The sequence below is a fragment of the Leptidea sinapis genome, chromosome 25 (genome assembly GCF_905404315.1).
Source record: "Leptidea sinapis chromosome 25, ilLepSina1.1, whole genome shotgun sequence".
Classification (NCBI taxonomy): domain Eukaryota; kingdom Metazoa; phylum Arthropoda; class Insecta; order Lepidoptera; family Pieridae; genus Leptidea; species Leptidea sinapis.
In genome coordinates, this window is record NC_066289.1 from 10,726,843 (window position 1) to 10,741,334 (window position 14,492).

At 35.8% G+C, this 14,492-nt stretch overlaps 1 protein-coding gene across 10 annotated transcripts in view; it reads left to right on the forward strand.

Moving 5' to 3' along the window:
- The window catches only part of LOC126972155 (potassium/sodium hyperpolarization-activated cyclic nucleotide-gated channel 2), a 313,446-nt gene that overhangs the window by 296,045 nt on the left and 2,909 nt on the right, over positions 1–14,492 (forward strand). For 4 of the 10 annotated variants that reach the window (XM_050818746.1, XM_050818755.1, XM_050818756.1 and 1 more), the window contains 8 exons: positions 6,555–6,718; positions 8,406–8,548; positions 9,557–9,694; positions 10,873–10,974; positions 11,386–11,535; positions 11,841–12,059; positions 12,853–12,861; positions 13,934–14,198. In XM_050818746.1, coding sequence (XP_050674703.1) covers positions 6,555–6,718; positions 8,406–8,548; positions 9,557–9,694; positions 10,873–10,974; positions 11,386–11,535; positions 11,841–12,059; positions 12,853–12,861; positions 13,934–14,198 — 1,190 coding nt within the window. The remainder of the gene's footprint in view (positions 1–6,554; positions 6,719–8,405; positions 8,549–9,556; positions 9,695–10,872; positions 10,975–11,385; positions 11,536–11,840; positions 12,060–12,852; positions 12,862–13,933; positions 14,199–14,492) is intronic. The other 6 variants (XM_050818748.1, XM_050818749.1, XM_050818751.1 and 3 more) reach the window with 6 other exon arrangements.

Below are 14,492 nucleotides of genomic sequence, written 5' to 3' on the forward strand. Positions count from 1 at the left end.
TTGAGGTAGATTTCAAGAATTGCTGGCGATCTACCGATGTATGATGTATGATGAAGGATTGTCGTCTAGGTAGGTGCATCGTGACATGCATGTTAGTTTTGCGCACAATATGCATTTTATTAGTTGACTTATAAAATGCATATTGTACGCAAAACTACCTTGAGGTAAGTGTGGGTCTGCTCTAAAATGTCAATGAAAAAACTCGTAATTATTCAGAATTGCGAGTTTATTGGTTTTTCAGCTTTTCTATGACAAGTACCGCGCGTTCGCCGCCTTTTGCCGCTAGCAGGGGATTATTTCGAGAAAAGAAAATGATGAGGGGGTTATTCTGGCCTAATTGTGGATTGAAAAAATGTTAGTAGTTTATTCATTACATTTTGTTTTAGTTACCTAAATCAATAAATAAAAGAAATCTGTGAATATATCGGATTTTTTTCTCGAGATCGACTCAAAACGCACCCGCGATCGACAGGTCGATCGGGATCGACCGTTTGAGGACCCCTGCCATAGACTAACAATATACTACGGAGATACAGCAACATAGAGAAGGAAAGGGAATCCATTGTTACTGTGACCAATTTAAATTGACAAGTCGTAAGCAGTCAGCCACGCTTTGAATAAGCTCCTTAGTATTTTGAATACTAAAACTATATAACGGTTAGATTATAATAACTAGCTAACGCACACATTGAAAAAATTAAATTTTTCACGCGTGATCGGGCTGTTATGTTGTCTATACGCTAGAATATTTGAAGTCTATGGTTTATGCATAAGTTGCACTGACCTCTACTATATATCACTGGACTGGCGGCTGTCAAAGTGCTTTTGTGCCTGATGGATGTTCGCCATTTTGGCGCTGTTGGCCTTGTAGCGAGAGTCTGCGGTACTAAAACTGGTGATGACAACCTCAGCAGTTATCGATAGATGGTGGAAAACTATTTACAATCAAAAATTGTATGCTTTATTACGTTGGTTCCTGAAGTATAAATAACACGGAAAACGAACGAAATTAATTCAAAATGCAAAAATACTTCAGAGTATTGTACGTTCCTTCGCAGCCATTTGTCCGTCAAAATTAGTTCTCTGAACGCTCGCGAATGGCGCTTCAAGTAGGCACAAAAAATTTGCTGTCAAACATATGGAACAGCCTGTCCAATGCAATTTATACAGGTCAGTGATAAGTTGCCACCGCGATGTCACCGCGACTTTGTGTCATCACTACTTAAATCGACAAAATATAATAAAGATAAGCTTGTTTTAAGTATATCTCGAACTTAGTGGTGAGAGGTGACTTGACCTGTACTCTTTTTTATAATTTATTGATAGTTTTTAAAACATTTTATCAATACACACTAATATTTCAAACAAAACCCAGCACTCAAATGCGGGTATTTTCTGCAAACGCTTAGCATAGACTAAGTGTGTTGACTACAGCTGGCCACAACTTTTGTTACAAACAATGAAGGTGAAATATGTTCCCTAGTCTGTGGTACATAATTAATTAATGAAGTTGTTAGCGGTTGCTGATAATTATATGCACAAGATCATAATTAAGTTTGTAGGTTCCATTATGTAAGGATTTTGTTTACAAATTATTATCTACATAATATTTACGTTAGCTGACAGGTTTATTGCATCATTTATGTGCCGCCGCTCAAATTTTTCCAAGGCTTGGAACCGGTTTTGAAATTTAACGGTTAATACAAATTTGTTTATTTATTTATTTATATCTATTATTTAGGTTATGCTGGTTATAGTGTGAAGGTTATGGGAGTTGTTACATAACCCGGTTTAACCGGTTAATTCCGTAAGAGTCTATACGAGACGAGCATACCAACCTAGAGCTAGAACCGTACTCGTTTAAAGCGGTTTTGTTAAACAAATTAGAGGTAAATCCACTGAGTTACAATCAACAACTAGACTTACAATCACGCTCAAGTGTCTCAAGCAAAACTCCCCCTACGCGTGCATTAGGCAGTGTTTTGACCGCGCTTTGAATACAATGCCACGCAATGCCAAGTGCTTCAGTGAAAAACTGTCCAAATAACAGCATATCTAAACGTAAAAAGGATCGAGTGTCGTATTTCAGGCAAGTGCCCCTTTAAATTATCAAAATTATGTAACTAAATTGATGTTTTTAATGATTTTGCTAAATAATAACATTTCATTTGCTAAAGCAAAATACATCGCCAAGGAAGTGTGCGAAAGAAACTTTCATCCATAGTCCCTGTTCACAGCTGTCACAATCTATTGAAGTGTCGTGAGATAGAACCTAAGATACATATGATTAAGATGTCTAATAAATATAAACAATTTGTTATGTTTTTATAGTGATAACCCTCACTCACAAACAAAAGTTGTTTTATTTGTGTAATTAATCCCAGAACTGAGGGTTATCACTTTAAAAACATAACAAATTGTTTAGATTTACAAGAGCGACATCTCGAGTCAATTTCCTCATATGCAAATATTAGGGTTGAGCAGGTTATCAACTGTAAAGTAGATCGTTAGATGAAGCCACCAACTGAGAATTAAATAAAGCATACAAGATTTTATAAACGATACGTCACTCGAACGGTTGGCTTTGAAAGAGTGCTCGCACGGAACTCGAGAGGTCGCGGGTTCGTTTCCCGCATAGTTTTCAGTTTTATTTGTGTAATAAATATTTCATACTGAAACGGTTTGATACGAAACAGAATAGATGCATCAAACGGCAGTTTTTAACACCACTAATTGAATTACTGTCGCAGCTTGCTTCTATTTTCAGCGTTATCCATTCTGACTAAGGATTATAATCGCCTTTTGGTTGCTTATTAAACAATTTTGATCATTGACAAACGGCAATATTATTATGATGTAGTATTAAGAGACAGTCTGTTAAAGGGACTTTTATATTTAAATTGAAGAATGGATTATTATAATTAATCGTTGTTAGAGAACCGTTTATATTCGCAAGTTGAATTCAACATATCGATTCTTTGCAATGAATATAATAAAATTGGTTGTTGGCAACGGGCTGGTGGCCATACTATAACAAACTTGTAATAAATCAAGAAACACTCCAACAAAGATATTTAACTATTTATTTAATACATTATTAATCTTAATATATGTAAATCCAGTGTCCTGGTGTTTGTTTTCAGTGAACTTCTAATCCAATTAAAGGAATTTAATGACGATTACTTCATGGAGTGCAGTTTAGTCCCAACTTGAGAGATAGGATAGTTTTTATTTCGATTTGGGACCCATAATTATTTTTATTACCAATTTTTGTTCAGTATGGACATATTTTCTATGAGCGAATTTTTACATGCACGGTTTGATAGTTCTGCTGTGAAACAATTTCATTATAACAACAGGGAGAATATTTTACGAAATACTTCATGATGTTATGAAATATTATTGAAAAATTCATAAAAAATAGTATTTTTAGTTAAGATAATTATAATGATGCCTAATATAAATTTACAATGTCAGTCTCATAAATAAAAACAAAGAGGTAAGCAGAATGTATTAAATTCCTCTGGATGGCTCAATAGGAAAGCCTCTTCAGAGCCGTATTGTAACACCAGAGGAATTACAGAATCGTTGCCGCAAACGTTTTAAATTTTATCAGCGCTCCTTTTTGATTGAGAAATATTTTACACTCAATTTGGTTATCTTTAATCCGCCTTTTTGTATTTGTGGGATGCACCTATTATGACAGTATTCACGACCACCATGCTCACGAAGCATCCCTACACAAACATTGAATTCAAGCTCTAAAGGTTGATGCATCCAATATATGATAATTTATATTTATATAGTTGGTTATTTATTACATTTTGTAAAATAATTTATATTATTTAAACACGACTCATATATTGAATGCAGTACCTTACAAACTAATTTGTTATGTATATTACAGCCATTGTAAAATATTTGATTGAAAAGAGTTTCCGTTGAGTTTCTTGTATATTCTCCTCACAAGCTCAACTTTTTACGAACAAATGGTTAATTCAGTAATTCAAGAGAAATATTTATAGTGACGATTCAAAAGCGCTTAGTTTAAGCCTAATTAAATAAAGACTAACTGCCTTATTTATAATAAAACGCTTATCGAAGATATAAAGCTATACTTTTAAGCTTATCGAACGTTCGATAAAATTCCTTATTCATGTTCGTTTGATAAATCTCCCATAACTAATACGTCTCTATAGTACGCAATGTTGCCATTTCGTGCAAAAAAACATGATTTTAACTAATTTAATTAGGAACTGTCAATGGAAACAGACATCTTTTCAATGTCAATAGTTTGTCAGTTGTCAAAATGATTTCAAACTTCAAAAATCATAGTTTTGAAGTCTGTCGGTTGTCAATCTATGACGGATATCCAACAACTTGGAGCGGGAAGCTATTTAGCACAATAAATAACGAACAACTGATCGATGTCGGCCATGTTTTTTGGCGTTCGAGTGCTCAAAATAGGTTTATAGAAGTGTCCTCGCTACTATAAGTCACGTCAGCTTTATCGAAGAGATAATGAGCGTTTTAGCTCTAATATGCGATTATGAATACCATTTTTTAACAATCGTATATTAGCGATGTTTTAAATCTCCACTAAGTCATTATGAATAAGACGGTTTGACTTTAAAATAAACCTGTAGGAGCAAACTCAATCGATGACATAGATGAAGTACGTAACTATACTAAACACAGCATACGTACTCTATGTAAGTATTATGCTCTTGGGAAACAGGTGCAATCTATCTTATGACATCATTACTACTACAATTACCGACTAAACGGCACTTTATCGGATAATTGTAACACTGCATGTCGCCAATGAGGCCACTCTCGAGAACAACGTCAATAAACGAGCTGTTTCTGATTCAGACATAATTCAAGCTAAGCGTTGACATTAATAGGGAGCCGTGCAGTTTATATATTTCTTTTTGAAGTGAAACTTCTAATGTCTCTTCCAACAAGGTTGCATTATACGTTTAACGCTACCATAGAGGGGATATGGAAGCACTTTTGTTCTTTTTTTAAGATTGTTTATAAATATTTTTTAATGTTTTTTCAATTTTGTATTTGTAAATATACACTTTATATGAAGCGACTGTTTATTTTTTCAATACTTTTCAATGAGTATTTTAATCAGGAACTTTTCAGAATTTTCTCTTCTACAGTGTGTGACTTGCACACACACACATTTTTTTAATGAGATCTCATTTAAATACTTTGCAATAAAGGTTAAGAACAAAGAGTTTGTAAATAAAATGTTTAAATAAATTCATCATCAACATGTATCCACAAACGTAATTATCTTAGATAATTTATAAGTCTAGATTATGCCTCTTGCTGTTATACAACCGATGAAAACAGGCCAGGTTTACTTCAGTGTACGTGAAAAGCTACGTCTTACACTCGCGATTTTTATGTCACGTTGTGTTAGACTAACACTAAGTGTGCGTGCATATCTCAAAATAGAGGTTAGCTGTCAATTTTTTTTCGACGTTTTCATAGTCTTTCTAGACGTATTAATGATCTAAGGTAATAATGTTAGAAAACAATTCATATTTGGAACTAAAATATGGAGTATAATGTAAACTGTGACAATAATTTACCATCCGATGTTAGATTCTATTCTAAATTTAAAAATTTCAATCTGTTATAAAAAAACAGACAAATTACTGAGGTTAATTTGGTTCTTAAGAGTCTTATTTTTGGATTACAAAGAAGAGTATGGAACTTAACTCCTGTTAAATCACTGGTTTTGCGTGTTCAAGGGGTGATAATTACACTTATAAGGCAACCCGTCGGTTGGTGGTTCTGCTGTGAAACCACTGAAGACCCCAAACACATCCTACTGGAACGCGAGGCCATTGCCAGAATCACGTTGGGGTGTCATAAAGTATCTAACCTTTAACCTCTAAGGCAGAGGGCGTGCCCTGCCTAAACAGAGGAGAATCCAACGCCTCTTAAAAGTAATAAATAGGTCTTGAGAATATAATTTTTAAACTTCGGCACAGCAAGGGCGTTCCCTAGCTATTAGCCACACTTTTAGCATACTTGAGGACAGGCGCGCTATACCGCAAGAAGGGCGTACAATAGATTCTAGGATTTAATTTTATTTCAATACCCAAATCTAAAAAAAAAAACCCGTTGGTACGTTTTCTCTTGTTTAAAATATTACGGGTTGCACTCCTGGAGTGCATAAGTGAAAACTTGAACATTAACGTTGTGCATTTTTTAATATTTTGGAATGGTTAGGGAATAATTTGTTTATGTGATTAAATACAATATTCATTTATTGCGCCATCGCACACATTAATTACATTTTATATTACATAATATAACTTTCAAATTCTATATTTGTTATTATATTATATATAGTTTATAATTGTCATAAAGACTCAAGTCCCTCCGTCTTACGAATTTTCGATCAGGTCACGTGTCCTGACGCGAGTTTAACATTTTATACCCATCCCAAGAAAAGTACTCAACGCCGCGACCGAAGTTTTCAAATAAATATATAATGCCCGATACTTCAATGTTATCTTTTGTTTCAGATTTTACTGGGACCTGTGTATGCTGCTGTTGCTCGTCGCCAACCTGATCATCCTGCCCGTTGCCATCTCTTTCTTCAACGACGACCTTAGTACACGCTGGATAGCATTCAATTGCCTATCGGACACAATTTTTCTTATAGATATTGTGGTTAATTTTAGAACCGGTATGATTCCTTTCTCTTCTATGTTTTTTCTATAATATTACTATTATGATAGGCTTCGTGTCACAACTTAATATACTTGTGTATATTACTAGCTTTAGGGTCATTGTGGCAACAGTGGGTGACCGGTATTTCAGAGTTACATAACTGTGAAACTATACAAAAAATATATAAATACATGTGTGCAATTCACATATGAATAAAAATTTCTTAAAATTCCTTCAAACATTTTGGCTTCAAGATAATGAGACGAATGTTAAATTTCGGGAAGAGGATGATTGTAGGTTTTAGTAATGATCATAGTGATACAAAGTTTAATAATTATTTTACATTATTTTCGTTTATATTACATAGATTTAATTTAAATTTGGCGTCCAAAAACTCAATCAACGGAATCGCTGTATCTGATGCAAAATTTACATTAAACCTCTATACTGCATATGAAGTCCTGGTACATGTTGCTAGGATGACACATGATTTCCACCGCTATGATAGACATTTCCATCACCGCTGCCATATTTATGTTCTCCTGGTGTCTATGCAGTAATACGTCGTGCGCATGACGTCAGAATATATTAAGGTATACTCGCATAATACATAACACAATCTCTTCTTCAACTATATTCCCCTGGTAACAAAACACTGTATAGTGCTTCCTGTCTCATTTTCTCCCACGTTAAATCTTATGAATTGATGTGTCTCGCTTTTTCGTTTCATCGACTTTCAAATCACAACGATGCTAAAGAAGTTAAAGACTGGAATAATTTATTTCAAACTCTAATGAAAGCTTAGCTTCAATTTAACAAAATAAATTATAGAAAATCGTAATTTACCCACTGTGTCCAATTTCTTTTTATAATTTTTGCAAAACATAATGTGTTGGCAGTCCCTATTTTACTATCAAATGAGACCTTAACAAGTGCTTGTTACATAAAAATGATAATGCAGTAATTAAAATTTGTAGTAATGGAACAACAAAAAATAAATACTTACGTAAATTTTATACCTTTATCGTCTCAAAATACAATTTAATTATGTTACCGTACACTAAAGCTAGCAGTGCATTGACTAACGTGAAAAATGTCATGTCCAAACGCAAATCTATTGCGACGATGATTGTGTTACCATTGGTTGCCACAGTTGCCGCAACGAGCCCACTGTACATACCAAACAATAGAAGGAAAATCTTATAAAAAGCAGGTTCAAACTTGCTTTAAGAGCTTAAGCTGGCATGGTTAACATTTCTTTAATGAAATTAAGGGACGTGACGACTAGGACGTTCAGCTGATGGTAAATGATATACACATATCAATATATTCAAGATTATTGGAAAACCCAAAATTTATGAGCGGCACTATAACTGCGCTCGTCCCCTTGACACATAAGATAAGACTAAAGACGCTGAAAACCCAAATGTACATGACGAAAGTCTTAAATGCATAAAAACCTATACCTACCTAAAATACACCCCGACATTCACGCATTCAATAGCTTGGCTGATGCACAGCTGATGCGATATCCGAAATTATGTCAAGCAATTAAAAAATTATAATTTATTTTAATGTTTAGTTTGTAAAAAAAAATCATACGATCGTTTGTCACCTGTGGCTAATTCCGTGACCAAACAAAGTCGACTAAAGACTAAACACAAATATAACATACGAACAAATATTATTGAAATTGATTTCAGGTATAATGCAGCAAGATAATGCAGAGCAAGTGATATTAGATCCGAAACTAATAGCGAAGCACTATTTGAGGACGTGGTTCTTCCTGGACCTCATCTCTAGTATACCGCTAGATTATATTTTCTTGATCTTCAATCAGGTAAACGTACGTTGCAATTTGGCCGTGTTCCTATTATTATAGTTGTAATCTATCTTTTATGTTGTTGATATTCTGTTTCAGCTTGGGTGTAATTTGTTTTATAGCGAACATTTTAGTTTTTATTTATTTGTTTCTCATTGTCGTTAAACGCAACTGCCACGAGAACGTGCAACGCGTCACCGTGTTAGATCTCATACTTGTAAGGGTTTCTGTGGAACCTGCGAAGGTTTGGTTGCACCGATATAGTCTCTTCAAAAGTGTTATTATCTGATGTTATATGTATTAATACTTTTTAAATCTTAAATGCACGTTTGTCTATTTTCCCACTTATGTAAATTTTCTTCGCTTTGAAGCCAACTTTTCCAACTCCTCCTCAACTCTACGCACACTTTTACTTTGTGCACTATTTTATCTCCTCTCTATACTTAACGCACTCTCTCAGTATCAATCTCTAGATACCTCGTTTTAGTTGAGTTCTGATAATTTTGTGCTAACATTGCATACAGCATGTATTATTATTTCAACACAGTATTTATTTAACCCATTATAATCTTGAGAAAAACTCTATTTTTTAAAGTTATAATATGCAACACGACCAAATTGTATTTCTTTTTTTATTATTATTTACACTTATAGTTTTAACAATCTTTAAATATATTTAAAATAGCTATACCTAGTTATTTTACAGCTTGATAAAATTATCTAAAAAGTATTACTCGGCATTTTTATCTTTTCAATGTACTTGCGAGATGCTTTTACTAAATATAAACATTTATATGCTGGCATCAAAAATCTGACCAACTTATTAATAGAAGTCATTATACTTTGTACAGTAACAGCTTGGCACTTTTCTCTAGCCTGATATTTGAATTTTAATGACTGCATGATCTTACACTATAAATAAATCTTTTATGAAACAATTATCTCCTAGGTTCTTTTCTTTCAGCATTAATTCCAACATATTATATTTAACAATTAATTCAAGATTCTATAATATATTGATTGTGTTCACAGGATTTTAGTGAAAGCTTTCAAATTCTTCACGCCGGTCGTGCCCTAAGGATACTTCGGTTAGCAAAACTCTTATCTCTGGTGCGACTTCTTCGACTATCAAGACTCGTCCGATATGTTTCGCAATGGGAGGAAGTATATGTAAGCTATCATTTCTTCTCAAATTAATTTTACTTAACTCATTTTTTACTTTCCCCCACTAACACTGCTCTAACACATTACGCTCACATTTACTAACAATAACAACACGTAACTAACTTATATACTTATATTATTGGATTGAATATATACTGTAAATGTCTGAATTTAAATTGGTGGAATGTATAATATTAAACACATAAGTCTATGACGGATACTCTTGAAAATGATCTAGATTGTAGTGATCCTGATATCGTCTTATCGAAGTGTGTTGTATTCCTGTATTATACCATTCTCCCTTCCACTGTATGTGAGCCCCACGTCCCGCTCTGCACTTCTCTACTGCTTCTCTGCAAGCTTCTTTCTGCCTGCACGCTCTCACTCCGTTTCGAACAGTCGCGATCGACAAACAGCCGTGAATTAGAGAACCAACTGTGGTGGTCGCGTACATTACCCAAACCGTCCCACACTCACAGATTAATAATTTGCTACCTTTTTGCATTCAGTTGCTGCTTTTAAAAGCCTTGTAATACGCTAAAATAATTTTAAATTAAGTAAAGCTTTTTCAAATAATAATAAATAATATAATCATTTGAAACTAACAGTGCAAAAATATTAAAGAAGTACCCAGCTTAAGTCATAGCAATATTACCATAAGATTGCAGTCAAAACATGAATAAAAATACAGTAATTAGATTAGGTTAGGTTAGACGAGTAGAACGTACCGTACTCCAATAATAATGTGATTGCGGAGAGTCAGTGAGAAGTGGAGTACGGGGAGGGTGACCGCGACGCTAGCCGGCGGTCGGTGCTGTCGTGACGTCGCGGTGACGTATTGTGTGCAGATGAGCCCCGGGCCGCAGCCCAGCGACGAGCCTGGCGCCCCGGACAGCGGCGGCTCGCGGGACTTCACCGCCCAGGTGCCAGTGCCGCATGCGACCCGCCTCTCGCCTCGCGGTCCTAGCTAGTGTAGGGGCATAGCCCGACCTGCTCGTCTGCTCTTCTCGGTGTTAGTGCATCCGACAGTGTGCCCGCACGCGCCACGCCCCTAACCCCGGACCCCTCGTCCCCCGATCCCTTTCCCCCCAAGCACACCCGTGACGTCCCCCAACCGTCGACCCGGCGCTCTCTTGTCGCGCCTGCCTCTCTTCCTACTATCGTGTTTCTCGCTTGTTTTCTAGATCTTGCAGAATCTGCAAAAAAAACGCACGGAACGGAGGGGACGTCTCAGCTCTGACGTTGCCAAAAAGAAGGGTGACACGAAAAGCAATCTGATATTTAAGGTAACAGGGTCGGCGCGAGCCGGCGCGCATGTGCTCGTTCGCCCGCTTAGCATGCAGTCGGCATCGCCGGCGTCCTTCACACCGCTGCGTTCGCTTCGCTTCCTTCTTTCGTTACGTCACTGTTCCGCCCCGCGGCGCCCGCGGGGGAGCGCAGGGGGCAGGTCGCGAGATCGCGCGGCGGCTCCGGCCCCGCGACTTGCTCGCTCCGCTCCGCTCGCCAGGAAGTAGCATATCCTCGCTACGAACCGCCTCACGCGTCCATTTTTTTTCACACTTTTTACCAATTCATCGGTAGATGATCATCGCGATGCTTGAACTCAAGCGTCCTCGTCGCGCGCAGTCCGCACGGCTTCCTTTAGAGGCGAAACATTGCTCGTTACTCCATACAATAATCTCTCATATTTTCCACAGTTCCTGAACATGGCGTCAGTGTTCATGCGAATATTCAACCTTATCTGCATGATGCTCTTAATCGGTCACTGGTCTGGGTGCCTTCAGTTCCTTGTACCAATGCTGCAAGGATTCCCACCCAACTCATGGGTGGCTATCAACGAATTACAAGTGAGTATCACAGAATCACAATTTTATTGGACCTTACTGCCAGAAAAGTATGCATAATTATGGAATAGTACAGCATAATATAAAATATCTCCTTTGAGAAGGGAAACTTATGTATTTGCATAGAAATAATGTTCTTACTAATGTTAATAAGGTAATATATAAGTTACTATTTAAAATAATAATTATAAGGTACTAGTTATTTGAGAAACAATAGATCAATTAAAGGTACAATTTAAACTTTAGTAGTGAATGATAAATATGAACGATATAGCTCTTTTAAACTAGCATTTTTCTATTACTTTCAGGAAGCTTTCTGGCTGGAGCAATACTCGTGGGCACTATTCAAAGCCATGTCCCATATGTTATGCATCGGATACGGCCGGTTCCCCCCACAGTCTCTCACAGACATGTGGCTCACGATGCTCTCAATGATATCTGGTGCCACCTGCTACGCCCTGTTCCTGGGTCATGCAACGAACTTGATTCAGAGTCTCGACTCTTCGCGAAGACAATATCGTGAAAAGGTAATTTTCCTACAACAACTATATTAAATATCATTGGTCTCATGGTAAATTATAGGGGCTACATTTTTTCGAATTACCGCACAGGACGACACATAATTGCCAATACGATGAGTTATCTAATGTAATCTGATTTTGATCTGAATGATTTGATTTTTATCGACCATCAGCCCGGACTACCATGTACGTACTTGTTAGCGTTGGTGTATTGAAAGTATCCGCAGTGGCCCACCTCAAAATCCCTCTAAATAAAGTTTCTAAAATTTAAAAAGACTGTATCTTGAGCCTAGAAAGAGTGACGCATTTTTTTTTATTTATATTTGAGCTAATTGTACACGAATTTACACATTAATTACAGTCGCGTTTTAATTATTTCGTATTTGTATATGTATGTACCAAAGTAGCGTCTCATTGTAAATTGTTTTTCGTTTTGAAGGGCGCCGTAGCTAGTAAATAAAATTCACTACTAAATCCCCTCAGAATTTTGATTTAAGTCAGGGTGAATGAATCCCTTATCGTCGTGTAATTTTTATCTTAAAAAAAGGTCGGAAATGTTGAGATTATATAATATTAATAATCATTTATTTACATTTGAAAAATGTACAAATATGTGTTAATATGCATGCAACATTTGATATTAAGACACTCTCCACCATTGATAAGATTAATTCATTAATTAGATTTGTAAAATTCTCCTTTGACTTTGACTGCCCTTGAAAAAGCTGTTATGAACACTTTCCTCTATACCGTAGAATCATTTAGAACATTAATAAACGATGACCGTTGCCTGTTTCAGCGAATGGACGTGAGTACAAATGAATGTTTGTTAGTGGGTTAATGTTGTATTACAGTTTTAATCACAAGAGTGTTTTTATCGCACCCTTAATAGTATTTATTCATTCACAAATTAACCCCAGCTCTCTGTAGTAGATATCCATAGCATTATATTGCTTTTATTAGCAAAGTACATATGCAATTATTTTTCTCAAGCACCCTTATATTATTAATTTAAAATAATATGGGTGTCTACTACAACGATGTATAATAATTAATCGATACGTTTACAAGTGTTCATGACAGTTTAGACTTTCATCTTGAACTAATAAGTCATTTTATAACAATAAATGATGCCTCTTTGCTTAAACAAATTGCTCAAACTAAAACAAACGGCTAATTTGTAGATATTTAGTTCTCATAATTAATACAAATATTTAAAAAAATCATAATATTATGATCAGATTGTCAGATTGCGTGCTTCGTCTAAATTCGTGTTGAAAATGTAATTATTTTTTGTAGTATAAATTTAATGAGGGATTTGGAACGAAGTAATGCTTCCACTGACCTGTATAAATACCACTGGACAGGCTGTTCCATAAGTTTAACAGCAAATTTTTGTGCCTATTTGAAGCTCAACTCGCTATCGCGATCATAAGAACGATAAGTAGTTTATAACCAAGATGTAGACCAATGCGACTTATTTACCTCGTCAAGTTCCTATGTGGTGTCACTTGTAAGAATATGGGTGACAAAAAATAATGCAAAAAATATAGTTTAGATCTTTAAAAATAAACTCTCTATACCTAATTAACTGGTGATGGATTTCAAAAAATTTTATCTTTATGTGTATCAATTCACCAAATAAAAATCCGGCAAACGTAAGCAACTTGTTTAAAACTTGTAAAAACTTTTGAGATTCATCTCATCATCAATAATTACTATTGTTTCACAATACCCTTATTTGAGAATCTTTTATTTTTTCTTTAATTATAAACGGCACTTAATTGTGTATTGATTGCACAAAAACAAATATATTCAATGGGTATGGCTAGCAGTTGCGTCATGCAATTTATAAAATATTTTTAATTATTAATTTTCAGGTGAAACAAGTCGAAGAATACATGGCATACCGTAAACTACCCCGAGAGATGCGGCAGCGAATCACAGAGTATTTCGAGCATCGGTATCAAGGGAAATTCTTTGACGAGGAGCTGATCCTTGGTGAACTGAGTGAAAAGCTCCGCGAGGATGTGATAAACTACAACTGTCGATCGCTGGTTGCCTCAGTGCCTTTCTTTGCCAATGCTGACTCAAATTTCGTGTCTGATGTCGTCACGAAGCTGCGATATGAAGTCTTCCAACCTGGTAAGCGGAACAACCAAACACTAATATAATAAATATGTCTGCATTCCATAGGGTATCCTAATACGTAATCTGTGATAAAGAGACAAAAATGATCTCGTTTTGCGTGTGTATTGAGACACTTTCTAGGATGTGGACCGAAGTATCTACTAAACTAGTAGCGAGTAAACTCGCAGGAAATTCGACCATTTGGGACGGCTGATTGGTGAAGTGCAGGCTTAGCCAAATAGACTGAATACAAAAGTAGGCTGTAAGAATTTGGAATCACTACTCCGATAGGTTTATCTTTTGGCCAAA